Source organism: Phocoena phocoena, chromosome 10 (genome assembly GCF_963924675.1).
Source record: "Phocoena phocoena chromosome 10, mPhoPho1.1, whole genome shotgun sequence".
NCBI classification, from domain to species: domain Eukaryota; kingdom Metazoa; phylum Chordata; class Mammalia; order Artiodactyla; family Phocoenidae; genus Phocoena; species Phocoena phocoena.
This window is the reverse complement of record NC_089228.1, coordinates 17,831,351-17,849,467: the sequence shown is the minus strand read 5'-3', so window position 1 is coordinate 17,849,467 and position 18,117 is coordinate 17,831,351. Positions and strand designations below refer to the sequence as shown.

The window sequence follows — 18,117 nt, the reverse complement described above, 5'->3', positions numbered from 1 at the left end:
GTAATGCTGGGACTTCAGGCTTTTCTGTCTGTCTTGGAAGATTAAAGATAGTTGATTTAACTCCAAACCATGGGTCGTTAAAAGTGATTTAACCGTTAGCACAGTCCTGAGCGTCACGTCTGGGTTGCTAAGTGAAGGCTCTACTTACAGCTTCGGTGCGGAAATTTTTTGTCAAGGGTCTCGTGTGTTCCCAGACCTGTGGTTTGTGAGGAGCTTCACTAGTGCCTCTGGCTGCCAGCACTTAAGGCAGATATAACCACCCATCACCAGACACTCCTACTAGGGGCTGAATCAAGGTATTTCCACGTCTTCAACTGCCACTCTGACCCCATTTGCAAACTTCTACATTCAGATAGCCGTGGCTTCGTCTTGTAAGAGATTCCACTAGGGGAGAGGGGAGCGGCATTCTGCTATTCAAGTCTTCCCCTAGGGTGAGCATATTCAACCTCTTAAAATGTGTCTGCTTCCTTCCCCACCCTCATGTTTCTGTGTTTCCTTCCCTGTTAAAACTAGTCACCAAATGTTTCAGGCTGTGTTTGAAAGAACTGTGATTTTTTTTCCGTCCAGCTCACACGGCCGGCCCGTATCATAGCATCAGCTTTACCTGAGTTAATTTAGCCTGTCAGTTAAGGAGAAGCCCTGGAAACAGAGGTAGCAGCAGATGGCAGAAAAGAGGGTCTGAGTAGAAGCAATTACTCGCTTTAATAATTCAGTGTGTTTTGCAGTAATAGGCTCCAACGTAAATAGCAGACACACAAATGCCGTATTTCATTATTTATACACTCCAGAAATTGAAGTTTAATTAAGTCACACGCTTGAGACTTTTTAAGCAATTAAGGAGACGCTTGGTCTTGGGCAGCGCGGAGGTGGTGAGGCTGCTTCTGCTCTGAGCCTTCTGTGTTATGAGCATCATTGCTCATTGGATCACAGGGCTGGCTTAAGCCAGGACAATGGGGGCGGCGTTTTACAAGCCTCAGTTGTTCCCACGTCAGTATCATGATTCTTTTAACATGACTACACTACCATATGCTAACTTTAAAAGTTATCCCTGTTATAAATGTGTGCCTTTATGTATTTAATAAACAGCTTTATTGCAATATAATTCAAATACCCTTAAAAGGTGTACACTGTGGAGGTTTTTAGTTTACTCACAGACTTGTGCAGCCATCCCTGCTATCCAATTTCAGAACAGTTTCATCACCCAAAAAAGAAACCCTATACCCATAAAAGCAGTCACTCCCCATTTGCCCCTTCTGTGAGTCTCTGGTAACCACTAACTTGCCTTATGTCTCTATGGATTTTTCTATCCTGGACTTTTCATACATATGGAGTCATAAAACATGCGGTCTTTTATATTTTCACGAGGTCCACAGTTCACGGTTTTAAAGGTTCATACATGTTGTCACATGCATCAGTACTTCATTCCTTTTTATTGCCAAATAATATTCCATTGTATGGACATACCACATTTTGTTTATCTATTCATCAGTTGATGGACATTGGGGTTGGAATTTTTGGCTCTTGTGAGTAATGCTCCTATGAACATTTATAAATGTACACGTTTTTGTGAGGACATATGCTTTCATTTCTCTTGGGTAGATACCGAGAAATAGGATTGCTGGGTCATATGGTAGTTCTATATTTAAAATTTTGAGGAACTGTAGAACTGCTTTCTGAAGTGGCTGCACCATTTTGCAATCCCACCAGCAATGTTTGAGGGTGCTAATTTCTCCACATTCTGAGTATATTTGTTTTTAAAGGAAATTTTATAACATCACCATGAATTGTCAGCAAAAACATAAACAGAAGGTAATTGTCAAATCAAACACTAAGAAAACCAAACAATGTTGTTCATTTCTAACTTGATTCTCCTGCTGAAGGTTCTGTATCTAAAGTCTGCTGTCTTTTCAGTTGAAAGGGAGGATTAGGCAACATTAGAAAGGTGTTCAGGGGACTTCCCTGGTGGTCCAGTGGTTAAGACTCTCTGCTCCCAATGCAGGGGGCCTGGGTTTGATCCCTGGTTGGGGAACTAGATACCACATGAATGCTGCAACTAGGAAGTCTGCATGCTACAACTAAGAAGTCCACATGCCACAGCTAAGAGTCTGCACACCACAACTAAAGATCCCGCGTGCTGCAACTAAGAGCCAGCACAGCCCAAAATAAATAAATATTAAAAAAGAGAAAAAGAAAGGTGTTCAAGACATATTAGCACCAACTGAGACTTTCTTATTGCCATTGTTGAAAAAGAACTGAAAATGGAATAACTTCTCACTATGAGACTCAGTGTTATTTGATGCAGTGTCTAAATGATAACTGCAACCTAAGCATCACCGCTTCAGAACACAAGGAATTTGGAGGCACTGATGCCATACGCAAGTGTGTTTCATCTTGTTTCAGCAGTCAGCTACACGGTTACCTCATACAAGGAGTTCAGAGGTGGCTGGGCTAACGTGTATTACATTTTTTTTGTTTTTGCTTCTTACGGTCTGGTGTTTTCCAAGAACTCTTGAGTAAATTCGAGAAACTGTCAAAATTACTACATTCTTGCTAGGATAATAGCTATTAACCCAGTAAATCCATTCCAGGGAATGTAGTGAAAGGAAATAATGCAAAGAAAGAAAGAAATCTATTGGCCCACCCATGCTTAGTGCAAGATTTTTTAATATATATAACTGAGAACAGTTGGAAACAACAACACAAAGGAAATGATGATAAGCCATATGGTGTTTTAGCTGGATGGAATAAAATGATGGTCATGAAGACTTAAAAAGTAATAAGAAAAATAAAAGAAGCAGATGAAAAAAGTAGGATATAAAATTGTATGTACAGCATTACTGCAGCTGTAAAAATATGTATTCAATGGAGTAAAGACCAGAATGTAACATGCAAAAAAACCCATTTTTTATGGGGCAAGAAGTTTTTTCATGTACCAACTTTACTATTTCAACACGTTTTACATTTTTTTAATTGAAAATGTGCATTGTGTTTTATTCCAGTCTTTTTTCTAAAGATATTTTTAATTTATTGATACACTGTCTTATATTGACTGTAAATAATATTGTGTACTTGCTATGAATTACAATGAAAGAATATATAATCACCAGCTGAGGTTCATTTTTGGAATGAAATAAACAAAGACCATGATGGAAAATAAAAGGGACGGTGCTCCTTCAGTGAGGTGTCAGGGGAGGCCATTCTACTGTCCAAAAGAGAAGGAGGCAGCTTTGCAAAGAGCTAGGGAAGAACATTCCAGGTGGAACAGTTTGTGTGAAGGTCCAGGATATGAGCCCAGCACTAGGTGCTTCAGGTAGTAAGAAGGAAAAGGTGCAGGGTATTCAGCTCACAAAACTGAAGGATCGGGAACCATCTTCCAAAGAGCAGATGAAGCCCCGAAGAATATTGAGGAACGGGGGTGAGGAGGAACACCCGCAAGAAGCTCAACTCAGTGAATGAAGCGGAATAAACCGGCAGCTGAGAGACGACGGCAGCACGGAAGGTGGAATAGCTGCATCCACGGACTTCGCCATGGAGACATGGTCCGCGTCTGGGCGCGGCTGTGGGAAGCGAGGAGAAAACCAGCCCCGCCTCCTGCCCTGAGGCCCCTAGGACAGGGCAGGAGGAACAGCTGCCACTCCAGGGGTCTGCTGGGGAGGTGGCGTCCTCACAAGGCAGCATGTTTTCCTTAAGGCAAGAGGTGAAGAGGAGACCGTGAGAAAAGGCGGAGGATAGAATGGGCGTTCCCGAGGGCTCGGGGAAGAGTTCGGCAGACAGAGGAGAGGTGAGAGGTCAGCTCAGATGATGAGCTCCTGGCTGGAGATGAACTGCACATGGTTGTAGTTCAAGTGTGCTCATGTGTAAACTCTGGGGCCTCACCCCCGACCCCCGGAATCAGAATCTCTGTGAGATGGGGTTTCAGTACCAACAAACACCTCCCGTGATGATGGTATGCAGCCGGGTCGGGAATCCGCTGTGCGACATGGTATCTGGTGTCTCCTCCGCCTATGAAACTGGTGGAGTCATGGAGATTTGATCAAGGTCCTAGCAGTGAGCTACAGAGAGGGAATGGATTCATGGAGCATTTCAAGGATGACTCCTAGTGAGAATATGAGAGAGGCGGAGTGAGTCCAAGGTGATTGGAAACCTATTTTTAAGACCTACGTTAAGACACCTTTTTTTTTTTTTTTTTTTTTTGCGCTACGCGGGCCTCCCACTGTTGTGGCCTCTCTCCCGTTGCGGAGCACAGGCTCCGGACACGCAGGCTCAGCAGCCATGGCTGACGGGACCAGCCGCTCCGCGGCATGTGGGATCTTCCCGGACCGGGGCACGAACCCGTGTCCCCTGCATCGGCAGGCGGACTCTCAACCACTGCGCCACCAGGGAAGCCCTTAAGACACTTTTGATTGCTAAGTTGTAAGTTTGTTTCAAACTGACTTAAGTAGAGGAGAGTTTATTGGCTTGATCAATGAACTTCCAGGGTTAGGGTCAGTGCACCTGGATTCAGGTGCTCAAGTAATGCCACCCGAGATCTGACCCACCATCTTGTAGCTCTGCTTTCTAGTCTGCTGACTGCCTTCCAGGCTCTACCAGTGTGGTGACCAAGGTGCCTGCCATCAGCTCCAGCCTCAGCAACAGGTCTTTAAAAATCCTGGACAGCAAATGTCCACTCCAGTCTTCTTTAATAAAGTGTAAATAAGAACATAGTTAACCACCAGTCAGAGCAGGGGAAGTACAGTTCCCCATCTCCCATTTGCCACCAACACCTGGTGACTCAAGGGGTTAAGAAGTCCTAGGTTCACAGACTGGACTTCCCTTGATCCTTGCAGAGCCTTCAGGTGACATTTGAGAGGGGCTGAGTGTGCTGTTGGTAAGATCTCGTGAAAGGCACACCATTTCAGCACCCTTAAACTTGATTATTCCGTGTGACCACACAGCACAGACGCTTATTACCTGAAGCCTAGGATTTTTAATGTAACGTGAGAGGTAACACAGTAGGGGCAGCAAAGGTCTCGTTAAACCCCAGCCGCTGATACTTGAACTGCCACCAGGAGAGGCTTTTATTTGTCTTTTTTAGTACCTGTCACCAGACACCAAAAAAGATTGCAGGCCCCAGCCCCTGCTCTGTGTACTGTGCAGTCCCATATCACTGAAGCCTGCAAAGCAAAGAAGTGGCCTGCTGTGCTGCAGGGAGGTGCAAGCTTTTTTAATCAAAAAGAAAAACAAAGTATATGTCAAATAGTTCGGGCGTACGAATAAAACAGACAATTACATCATGAATTTCTGTGAACCCTGCACTCATCTTAAGAAGTAAAAACTTAAGTCCCTGCAAATAACCACTGCCTTGCCTTTGATGTCTCTCATCCTCATGCATGATGACTTTTGCTCCATATGTCTGTGAAGAGCACACAGTGCTGTTTTGCTGGTTTTCAAGCTTCATCCAAATGGTCTCACGCTATCACTATCCTGCTACAAATTGCTCTTTCTCCTCTTGATCCTTACGTTGACACGTGACCTTCTGAGTTGTTCGTTTTCTCTGCTGTGTAGTATTCCACTTAAACTTGTCAAATAATTCATGATTCTCCTGTGCGTAGACAGAAGAGTTTTTTCCAACTTTTCACTATTATACACAGGGCTGCTGTGAGCGTTCTTGTGTGGGTCCTGTGCAGACGTGCAAGAGTTTCTTCAGGTCACATATGTAAGGGTAGAACCAGAAGAGTGAGGGCGTATATATATATATATATATATATATATATATATATATATATCTTCACTCCTGATAGATGTTGCCAAAAGGCTTTCCAAAGTGTCTGGGTCAACTTACACTGCCCCTAGCGACCTCTGAGCTGTCCCCCACCTCCATATCCACTCTGAGACGTGTATGGTCCAACTTTTATTTTTTTATGTTTTGCCAGTGTGAACATAACGTGGAATCTCTTTATTGTTTGAATTAGTATTTCCCTGATTACTGAGGTTAAAACTTTTAATTTATGTAAAAGCCCAAGGTGTAAAGCTAAACTAGGCTGAGTTGTTCTATTTGGGGGTGGGGTAATGGTTCGTATTTAAGATATCTAAGCTATTGCATTTATCGTTTTAGTACCTTTGGATACCTGTGTTTTTAAACATTGAACATAATTTTAAGCAAGTGAGTTTGCATTAAATCTCTTTTGTAGCATACTTTGGCTGGTATTTTGACTGTCTTTTTTGTTAATTGACTGTGATTTTAGCATTATCTGTGACGCATCCTTCCCATCCCTTTACGTAAATTGGTTGGGAGTTGGCTTTAATAGCAGGTATGAAAACCCATCCGTGAAGCTGAGGGAGAGAAGACGTCTGAATCCTGAAGGCAAGGGTTCTTGAGTTCACCAGGCATCCTCCTGATTTAGTGTCTTTGCTCTGACTGTCCCCTCTGCCTGGAATCTTCCTCACCCAGAAAAGCACGTGACTCCCTCCTGCCTTCCCCACCGTCAGGCTGTCGTCGGATCTCACTTTCTCAGTGAGGACTCCCCTAACTTTGCACTGTATAATATATTCCAGCCCATCAGCCACTCCTGTATCCCTCCTGGCTCAGTTATCTATTTCCTCCTAGCACTTACCACTGGATAACTTTCTATATAAGTTACTTAGTTATTGTTTGCTTTGACCATTATCCTTCCTTTGTCTTTTTCCTACCACCTGTAGAATGTAACTTCTGCAAGGGCAGGCATCTTGGTCTGGTTTGTTCGCTACTATCTTCCTGGCACCTAGAACGGTGTCTGGCACGTAGCAGGCACTCAGTATACCTTTGTGGACTAATAAATGGGCTGCAGTTAGCAAGGCAGAGAGAGCAGAGAAGAGCATTTCTGAGAGACAGTGTATGTGCCAAGGCCCGAAGGCAACCCAGCATGGTCCATGGTCTCATGACTAGGCGTGAGCTGGAGAGCTGCAATATAAGTGTGACCGTGATTTTGCATGGCTGCCCACGCAGGCGGAGGGTGCTAGAGGCAGTTACAAGAGATATAAGTAGGAGCCGCAGTCAGCAGTTTGGACTTGACCTTGAAGGCAGTCGGGAGCCTTACATGATTTTTATCAAGGGAGTAACACTATCCTATGTGCATTTTTAGAAGGACGTCACTCTGGCACCCACAAGAAGAAATCATAGGCTAGGGGTTAAGGATCAGACTGGAGACAGGTGGACCATCTAGGGGGCTGTCACAGCGATCAGGTGAGGGAAGTTGGTGATCTCATCAGGTAGCAGCAGGGGCATGGAGAGACGTGGACAATTTCAGGAGATATGTAGGACATCTCTACTTGTCTTTTCCTCCGATCCCCGAAATAACTAGAATTGACTCCCCGAATCTGAGCTTAACTAAGCCAGCAGGCTGTGCTTCTATTCAGCGCACTCTTAAGTAATCAAACTGGAAAGCTATCAAAAGTCCTCCACCCACATCTTCAACTTTCCTCTTGGTGAAAGAAATCTGGAGCAAGGCTTCCTTTATTCGACCGAGCAGTGAATAATGGAGCAGCACGCTGATTGAACTCGAAGTTTTTGGAAGGAAGGTAGCATTCCACGTCCAAGTTCCCCTGGTCTCCAGATCTTTTGTGCAAGTAAATTAGTTTCATTTGTCTCAGGGCACCTTTTCCAGGCCAGCTTCTTCCAGCTTGCCTGCAAATGTTTCTCAGTGGTGTGTTTGAGGCTTGGCTGTGTCTCCTTGTCTGGAACAAATGTTTTATGACGAGGAAATAGCTGGATGATGATTCTGGACTTCTTGGACCCTATTCCCCTCTCAGCTGTTGACTGGATATTTGATACCTTGGTAATTTTCAGCTTAACCTGCCCCCTCTCCCGTCCGCTTCTCGTTAATATGCATTTCACACTGGAAGCTGAATTTCATACCTACCAGCTCCGCAGTCTTGAGCGAGACAGTTAGGATTAACACCTGTTTCTTTAAGACTCTTCCGAGATGGAATGGAGGCCCATGCGTTGTTTTCTTTGCTCACTTCCCGGGTGTGCATGATCTCCTATGGTCCGGTGGTCATGCATTCCACTGCGAGCTAAAACCATCCAGATCATGGGAGTATCACGTTGCTCGTTTCACATGGGAAAGCCACCGCCCACCTTCCTCTTGCTCAAGTTGCGTTCAAATCTAATTTCCATGGCCCATGTGAGTGGGAGCTCCACAGCCCTGTGTCAGCTGTCAGAGTTTAGCAATACCATTTCCAAACATGGGCCAGTAGGCAGCCAGCAGGCACTAGACAGCTCAATGCTGGCGGAAAAAGCCTCAGACACCTATAGCAGTCCAAACAGTGACTCATCCTGCTATTGCCAGGATAAATATGGGAATAAACGGTATTTTTCTCTAAGCAGGAAGAATTGTCAAAATGCTTATCATTTTATAAAATATAACAGATTGTGCCTGTTCATGTTTTGAAACGTTCCAACCCTTCACTAGCTGTTTTTTTTTCTCTTTTATGAGTTTAATAACAGCTTTCACCTGTTTTTCTTCTTTCTAGGAGGCCTGGAGAACTCAGGAGTTTCCAAGCTGTACTGCCTCCCGAGCTCTGGATCCACCTGGCCGTGGTGGCCTGTGGCAATCGGCTGGAGGAGACGCTGGTCATGCTCAAATCGGCCGTGCTCTTCAGCCACAGGAAGATGCGATTTCACATCTTCACCGAAGAATCTCTGAAGTCCGAGTTTGACAAGCAGGTGAATGTACAGGAATTGTGGCACGCTGTTTACTGAGTGCAGACAGACTGCATTGCGGGAAAGGCATATCCTGTTTCCTAATTATTTTGCTGCATACTCAGCTGTGCGCCCATGAACCCTTGACTCTGAGCCTTACTGTTCTCATCTATAATATAGGGATAATTACACCCCCTGTAGAGAGACATGGTGAGGATTAAATGAGATGATGCACTTAAAGCACTTGACCCAGGGCTCCATCCCTCTTGGTGTTATTGACATTGTTCTTAGTGGGAGTCACGTAGCTAATTTTTATCTATGTATGTATGTTTTTTGAATGACCAATAATATATGCTCATCAAAATAAATTCCAACAGTATAGATGTTATAAATTAAAAAGGCAGAAGTCCTTGCTACGGTTCTTTCCCACACAAGAAACTGTCAGAGTCAACACTTGTGAGTGATTCTCCCATATTTTTTTTCATATGCAAGTGTGTGTGTGTTTACACATCTGTGTGATATTGTATGTTTGTGTGTATACACATATATTTGTATAAGTATAAACACACGTATAACACATGCACATGCATGTATTCTTTTATTATATATATAATATACTTATTTATTATATTTATTTATCAAAACATATTTCTTTTACAAAATTCAAATCACTCTCTGTGTATTATTCTGGAACTTGCGTTTCCTCACTTAAAGCCATAGCATCAACATCGTTGCAGGTGAGGACTCATAGATTCTCACCTCATCCCTTTTTGCTGACGACACAGTCTTTTATTATGTGGCTGGGTCATCATTGATTTGACTCTTCCTGTACTGAGGAATGAGTAACAGCTTCCTCCCAGTCCAGGAGAGCTTTGGAATTGCCTCTTCTCCCCGGGCTCGGTACGTGTGCGACTGTAGACTGAGCTTTCTTTTCCTCGAGAGGCTTCTCTTGCGGTGAGTTCTTGTGCGCTGGCAGAGAGAGAAGCGCTTTTGTTTTGTACCTACCGACTTGTGTCACCAGGCTGCATCCTGCCACTGGGGTAGCCATGCTGATGAGAAAGGCCAAAGCAGCCCGTTGGGCAGAGAAAGACTAATAACAGAAAGCTAGAAAACGTGTTATGTGTTCTCCAGAAAAAAAATCACGTCGACATCCTCAGCAAGAGAAGTCAGGGTAGAACAGTCTTGGGGCTTTGAAATTGATTGGAAAATGGCTTGAGGAAGGTCTGAGTCAGTGAAAGGGGCAAAGAAAAACATTGAAACACGTGTAGGTAGCTTCTCTGAAGCTGTGGTATAAGGGGAATTATAATTAATAACAATAATAGTAGTAATAATAATTTTAAAAATAAAATAGCCTTTATCAAGGCCTTATGACTTATGATTTACTCTTACTGAATCCTCACAAGAATCCTTTGAAGATGGTAATAACCATGTCCCTATTTTACTAGCTGAGATCATTGAGACTCAGAGAGTCTTAGTGAGTAGCTCATCAGGTGTCAGTTCAAGGTTACTGACTCAGACCTCCACGAACTTAACCACTATACCCTACTACCTCCCAAACTAGTAGATGGAAGTCTTGAATTCAGAATTTAGCTCCACTCTTGCTGTGTGATCTCGGGCAAGTCTTGTGGGCTTTTTGGACTTCGCTTTCCCCCTTTGTAGCTTGGGACCAGCAGAAGTGATACAAGAGGTGCTCCTCGGTAATCTTGATAGGCTAGCTCAGGCTGCAGTGACAGCTTCCAGAAAGCTCAGAGACTTTCCACATGCCTGCTGCGTGTCTCATGCAAGCACAGCAGGGTCCCTGTCCACACGGCCCCCTCAGCCTGGGACCACAGTTGACAGAGACCATTCATGCACGTAGCTGCACCTGCTGGAACATTTGGCCTCTGCAGTTCTTGAGATGCCACTAAAGGAAAGATTGGGACTATCGGATCCCCACTGTGCTTTTCACTCCCTCAACTTGGCAGTGACATTTCTGCTCCTATTTAACTGTCCAGAAGCAGTTGGTCACAAGGCCCACCCAACTCCAAGGGGGCTGAGAGGTATCCTACAGGAAGGAATGGAGGAAAAGTGGCTATGGGTCAACACTAGTCAGGTCATGTACAATATCCATTGGACAAGTATTTATTGAGTACCTACTGCATGCTAGAAGTTGGGGCATGAGGACAGAGCAGAACAGAATACAGGCTTAGACTTTAAAAAGACAAGAGAAGTCTTGTATATGTGTAACTATAGATGTGTAACAGATTGTGTTTTCCAAAGGACCTCCTGTTATTCACACCTTTGTGTATTTCCCTCCTGCACTGTCCCAGGCCTGGCCTGTGTGACCAGTAGCATAGGGAAGAAGTGATGCTATGTCACTTTTGAGATTAGGTTTAATAAGGCACTGCACCTTCCATCTTGGTTGCACTCTTTCTCTCTTGGAGGTCAGCTTTTATGTCAGAGCAGCCCTTGCAGAGGCCCATGTGTTAAGGAATGAAGGCCTCTTGCCGACACTCGTGTGCTTGAGCTTGGAGACAGGACCTCTAGCCCCATCCAGCCTTCACATGACTCACCCTCACGAGAGGTCCTGAGCTGGAACAACCCAATTCACAGATCCCTGACCCTAAAAAATGATATGAGTTAATGAACGTTTGTGGTTTTAAGCTACTAGCTTTTGGGGTAATTTGTTATAAGGCAAGGGCTAATACAGATACGTCTACATACATAATACGTATGTGTATATAAAATAGAGTATGCCAAATGTCCTGAAGCTAGATCATTGAAAGCATACAGCTTGTGCCTGGCTCTGTCTAGGGATGCCTGGCCCTGGAACCTGGCCACCATGCAGTGAGGAAGTCCAAACTCGCCCACACGGAGAGGAGCTGAGGTCCCCAGTCGGTAATTGACCTCCACCACCGGACATGTGAGAACGAGCCTTCAGATGATTCAAGCCCCCAGCCTCCAAGCCTTCTAGCTGAGGCCCCAGACATTGTGGAGCGGACTCAAGCCGTCCCTTCTGTGCCTTGTCTGAGTTCCTGATCCTTGGATATCTGAGCATAATAAATGGTCATTTTATACTACAAAGTTTTGGGGTAATTTGTTATGAGCCATAGTACCTGGGACATTATAAATTAGGAGCTAAAGTATGGGGAAATATTGCAGATACCTGTGAAGTTGAGCCACGTTTTACGTTGCCGTGCTGACTTTATCCCTCTGATGGCTTATTTCCCCAGTTCTTTGTTAGACCAGTGAAGCTCCATTGGCAAAGGAGATTATAATAGGGTGTTCATATCACGGCAGGGCATATGGAGTCACCCCTTTCTTTTCCATGCTGGGATCATGGTGCAAGTTTAGATGTTAAGTATTGGCTCTTCCGTAAGTCACAGAACTTTTCTCAGTCTCAATTTCTTCATCTGTATCAAGCAAAAATCTATAATAGACATACAAAAGGGACAACCAATTCTTGCTCTTCTTATTGCTGAGTGTAATTGTGAGGCTGAATCAGATAACCTATTTATTCTCTCATTCCACAAAGATTCCTTGGAACATCTCCCTGGGTTGGGCACTGTGTTAGCCCTGAAGCTATAGATCAGCAGCAGTTGGTTTCTGCTCAGCCACATGAGATGCTGGTGTGGAGGCGCAGGTTATACCATCCTTCTGAAGGTTGTCAGTTTCAACACTGAGGCATTGTGGGAATATCCAGAGTGTCTTGGGATAACTTCCGGAGATGCTCAGGGCCACATACCTCAGGGTCAAAACAAAACAAAACAAAATGCTAATCGCCGTCATTATCCCTCTGGAAACGGCATTGTGGACGAGTTCTGTTATACTTAAGTAGAAATTTTTTTAAAGCTGCTTAAGTACACTGTCTGGTGGTATTTACTGTCTACGTTGTTGGTATTTAATATTTGAAAGTTTCATTTATTTTTGTCATCTCCCAGTATAAAAGCTGAAAATGCCAGTTGGTTGATTTTGTAGCTTCTCCAGAAGTTCAGGATCAAATATATGATTTAAGTTTGGTTAATTTGTGCTCCTGCCCTAGACTTAGAATCAGGAAATAGTGCGACACAGAAGCGGGGATGGCCACCAATCCGTTCTGGTGATAGGTGGGGCCCCATGGGGCATTGACATCGTGTGTGTGTGTGTGTGTGTGTGTGTGTGTGTGTGTGTGTAGCTCTGACATAGGAAGAGGTGTCAACAGGAATTTCTAGTGGCTGGAGTCAGTATACTATTCAAATATAGACATAGGAACAAATATAAATGGACTGAATGAATATTCCACTTAAAAAACATGGATCGGCAAAGGTGAATAAGCCCTTCTAGAAGATAGGATGCTAAAGGTCAAAGAGTCAAGGAAATCAGTAGACTATGGGACCTTCCCGTTCTCCTTCCAGGGATGATTTTGGGCTGTTGTGCAGTGGCTCAGTTATCCTGAGTATTTGTGCCCAGTGTCTGTTCTGATTGGTTGGTACTGTTGTACTGAATGTTCACGCCCAGTGTCAGTTCTGATGTGTTCGTGCACTTGTGTTGGGTATTTATGCCTGAAGATTTCTCTCCCAAATATCCATCTCACAATTGCAAATTTAAAGTGTTCCCAATGGTGTGGTTTTTCAAAAAATTTTATGCGACTATATAAGCAATATATGTACACTGTAAAAAAAAAAAGGTATATTAGTGGACAGAGAGTAAGAATGTAAACTATCAAAAAAAAGTTATAAAATCAGAAATGAAAAAAATCAACCATCATATTAATGCCGAGGAGAACAATTTTTGTGTATTTATTTACATTTCTTGTCATATCAACATCAGAAATGGAATTATATTCTATATTTTCTATCACTGTTACTTATATTACTGAATTTCTTCTAAAATAGGGGTTGACCAACTTTTTCTCTGAAAGACCAGATAGTAACTATTTTAGGCTTTGCAGGCTGTCTGGTCTCACAGCTACTCACCTCTATTCCTTCTTATAAAAGCAGCCATAGATATACCTAAACAAATGGATATGGCTATGTTCCAACAAAACTTGTATTTATGGACAGTGAAATCCAAATTTCATGTGATTTTCACATGTCACAAAGTGTTATTCTTGTTTTTATTTTTATTTTTTTTGCGGTACGCGGGCCTCTCACTGTCGCGGCCTCTCCCGTTGCGGAGCACAGACTCCAGACACGCAGGCCCAGCGGCCATGGCTCACGGGCCCAGCCGCTCCGCGGCATGTGGGATCCTCCCGGACCGGGGCACGAACCCGTGTCCCCTGCATCGGCAGGCTGACTCTCATCCACTGCGCCACCAGGGAAGCCCTCTTGTTTCTATTTTTTTCAACTATTTAAAAATGTTTAACCCATTCTTGGCTTGTGTGCTATTTGTAGCAGGCTGGGTTTGGCTCTTCCACTACCATGTTTTGCTGACCTTTTTCTGCAACATTGTCACTAGTAGCTGCATAGTGTTCTGTTGTGTAAGCCTATCCCAGAGCTTATTTCACCAATTTCTTATTTACCTTGTTTCCTATTTTTCACTGTTACAAACAATGCTACAGTAAACAACCTTGTAATAAGTGTGTATGTACTTTTGGAATTTTCCCTTAGGATAAATTCTCAGAAGTGGAGTTACTGTGGCACTGGGAAGGCATTAACTAAAAAGAATTAAGAAGATACACAGATACATATGCAAATAAGCATATGAAAGGATGCTTAAGATCACATGTCATTAAGGAATTGCAGATTAAAATGATGAGATACAGCTACATACCATTAGAATTGCTAAAATCCATAACACTGATAACACCAGATGCTGAAGCGGATATGGAACAACAGGAACTCTCACTCATTGCTGGTGGGAATGCAAAATGGTACAGCCACTTTGGAAGACGGTTTGGTAGTTTCTTAGAAAGTTAAATGTAGGCTGACCATACAATCTGGTAATCGCACCTCTTGGTATTTACCCAAATGAGTTGATAAATTGTCCACACAGAAACCTGCACATGAATGTTTAGAGCAGCTTTATTCATAGTCACCGCAAACTGGAAGCAACCGAGATGTCCTTCAGTAGATAAATAGGCAAGCAAACTGTGATGTTTATACAATGGAATATTGGTCAGTGATAAAAAAAAATAAGCTATGAGGCTACAGAAAGACATGGAGGAACTTTAAATGCATATTGCCAAGGAGAAAAGCCAATCTGAAAAGACTGTATGCTGTGTGATTCCAACCATATCACATTCTGGAAAAGACAAAACTGAGAGACAGTAAAAAGATCAGTGGTTGCCAGTAGTTCAGAGATGAAAAGGAGGGAGGAGGGATGAATAGATGGAACAGAGGGGATTTTTAGGGCAGCGGAACTATGCTGTATGATACTATAATGGTAGACACAGAACATCATGCATTTGTCAAAACCCGTAAAATTACACGACACAAAGAATGAACCCTAATGTAAACTATGTATTGATATTGGTTCTTAACAATGTATTGATATTGGTTCATCGGTTGTAACAAACGTACCACATTAATGCAAGATGTCAATGATGGGGAAACTGGGGGGTGGGAGGGAAAGGAGAGAGGGTATATGGGAACTGTCTCTGTACTTCCTGCTCAATTCTGTAACCATAAAACTGGTCTGAAAAATAAAGTCTATAAATTAAAATAATTTTATTATAAAATTAATTTATGCAGACAAAGTAATATACACTGTCCATAAAAGTCTTAAAGAACACAGCAATATAAACTTAGAAAACGAAACCACCGCCACCTCCTCCACAGGTACCCACGTTTAACTATTAGGTGCATATCTGTTCAGATTTTTCTCTACGTGTAAGTGTATGCATATATTTTTCCCTGTAAGATAGAACCATGTTATACATTTCGTATTGTACTTTGCTTTTACTAAAACCTTACTATATATTGTAACCATTTTCTCATGACAGCACATATAGATCTGCTTTAACTGTACATTAGTCCACCGTGTAGTTCCATCGTAATGCGTCTTCCCAATTCCTTACCGTTGAGCACTGAGTATTGAACAAGGTTTTTTTGCTTGTTTGTTTGTTTTTATTACAAACTATGTTTCGGTGAAAGTCCTTGTGCGTCTGTCTTGGGATTTGCTGTTACTAGTCTCTAAATCGCCATGCTGGAAGTTTGTTTAAATTTACCCTTGCAGTTTAGGTGCCAGTTTCCCATCATCCTTGCCAACTCTGGGTGTTATTTTTTTAAATCTTAGCAATGGTCTTTTTATTCAGTGAGCATAAATTGTGGTGATAAAATTAGACTTTCTTTGTATGCTACCTGAATAATTTCCACCTGGCCATGCAGAAGATTTAGGTGTTTTCCATATTTCTGGGATCTAATCACCCTCCCCTGACCTTCCATGTTTTTCAGCTACGACAGTGGCCAGACTCATATACAAAGAAGTTTGAGTACAGAATCTACCCCATCACATTTTCGGTTGGAAACCCTCAGGAATGGAAGAAATTATTCAAACCGTGTGCTGCCCAGAGACTCTTTCTTCCGGTAGGAACACCTCCTTTTAATAAGATGCTGCTTGGGAGAGAATTGCTCTTGGAAACATCATGGGATTAACTAGGGTGTGTTTAGAGACATTTTAATTACAGTGGAAAATATGTTCCTCTTGGTTTCTGTAGTTGATGCTCTGAGTCTTCAGGGTGTAGAGAGAGGGTCCCTGTGGTTGAGAAATTGTCTTTCCCAAAGATTGAGGGACTGAGAGCATCCCAAGCATGTCTTGGATTATGGGTCTTTGTGACTATGGATGCACCATTTACTAACTGTGTGGACCTCACTAAACCTCTTAACTTCTCTAAGCCTCGCTTTCCTCTATAAGCTTGGCACATAGTTGGTGCTCAGTAAATGTTATTTTAGATTATTATTATTTCTCTTATAATAATAACTATTTTTAGATGTAGCTATGCTAGGGGATAATTCAGAGAAGGTCCAGAGTTCTGGTTCACCTTTTCCATTTTGAATTTTCACATTGAATGTTTTTGTTTCCTCCTTTAAAATTCAAAATAGAAAAATCACCGAAGATATTCCAAAACTGAGAATATCACTGAACAAAGATGGCAGCTTTGAATTGTGAATTGCAACCTTGACATTTGTGAAGGTCATGCCTTCAGTAAACATTTATTGAGCGCCCATTAGGTGCGAAGCCCTGGCTTAGTGATGGCGATATGGTGGTGAGCAAGACAGTTGTGGTCTTTTATTTTTTTTATTGGAGTAGAGTTGATTTACAATGTTGTGTTACTTTCCACTGTACAGCAAAGTGAGTCAGTTATACATATACATATATCCACTTTTTTTTTAGTTTCTTTTCCCATATAGGTCATTATAGAATATTGAGTAGAGTTCCCTGTGCTACACAGTAGGTCCTTATTAGTTATCTATTGGTCTTGCCTCCTTGGAGTTTGAGTCTAGCAAGGCATTGAACAGGTAATTAGAAATGTGATCCATGCTGAGGTGGAGAACAGAGTCTCATGGCTGTATGTAACATGGGGTTCCACTCTGGTCTGGGGGATGTCTAGAAGGTTCTCTCGAGGAACGGCTTTTATGCTGAGACGTGAAAGAAGGAGTAGTAGGGGTCACTGAGAGACTAGGGCCTGGGGTGGGTAATGAGAGAAAAGAGTTCCAGGCAAGTGGAATAGTAGGTACAAAGGGGCCCTACTGCAAAAGTGGACAGGAACACGTTTGAGAAGATAGAAGGTCCAGTAACCAGAAAATAGAGCACGGTAGGATAGAAGAGGTTGGCAGGGGCTGGAGCTTGCAGGCTCTGTAAGCCATGTTGGAGTGTCTGGTCTTTGCGTTAAGGGCAGTGAGACGCCATTGAACAATTCTTAGCACGAAAGTGAGATGATCTGACTTGGGTAATACAGAGGACTCCCCGGTTCATTGCAGTGTGGACAGCAGAATTGCTGGGGTCAATTAATACTGACTTCGGCTATGGTGGTTGCCTTAGAGATGGATGCAGACCGTGCCTGAGAAATAGAATTACCAGTCCCCATGACCGGCTGGCTGTGGGAGTTGAAGGGGAGAGGAGGTGAGAAAGGTCTCACCCAGGTTTCTGACCTGAACAGCTCTGAAGGTTGATCTGTTTGAAATTGCCAGCATTCCGCCGTTTATGACCTTCAAAAGCAATTTCTTATAGTTCAGCCTACAAAATGGATGGCAGTGCTATTTAGAGACGGCAAGGGCTAAAGAAAGACCATTATTTGTAAGGCAGCAGATGAGTTTAATTTGGGTCATATTTTGATTTCGAGGTGCCTGGGAAACACCCACACAGGGAGGTCTTACCATCTGTTGGTCTGAAATCCCAAATAGCAAATGGCGGTTTTAGCATTTCCTGCGCAGAACCTGTGAAAAAAGCAAGGCCTGGCTGTACTCTTGGTGCTGATTTGCTGCTCAAGCCCACTCACTACTAAATGACTCATTTTTCACATGCCACGGCCTTTTATACAGGTTGTGAGGTGGGATTCA

At 43.0% G+C, this 18,117-nt stretch overlaps 1 protein-coding gene across 1 annotated transcript in view; it reads left to right on the top strand.

Moving 5' to 3' along the window:
* GXYLT2 (glucoside xylosyltransferase 2) overlaps window positions 1–18,117 on the top strand; it is an 80,027-nt gene that overhangs the window by 12,631 nt on the left and 49,279 nt on the right. The window contains exons 2-3 of the mRNA XM_065885889.1: window positions 8,491–8,683; window positions 16,012–16,143. Coding sequence (XP_065741961.1) covers window positions 8,491–8,683; window positions 16,012–16,143 — 325 coding nt within the window. The remainder of the gene's footprint in view (window positions 1–8,490; window positions 8,684–16,011; window positions 16,144–18,117) is intronic.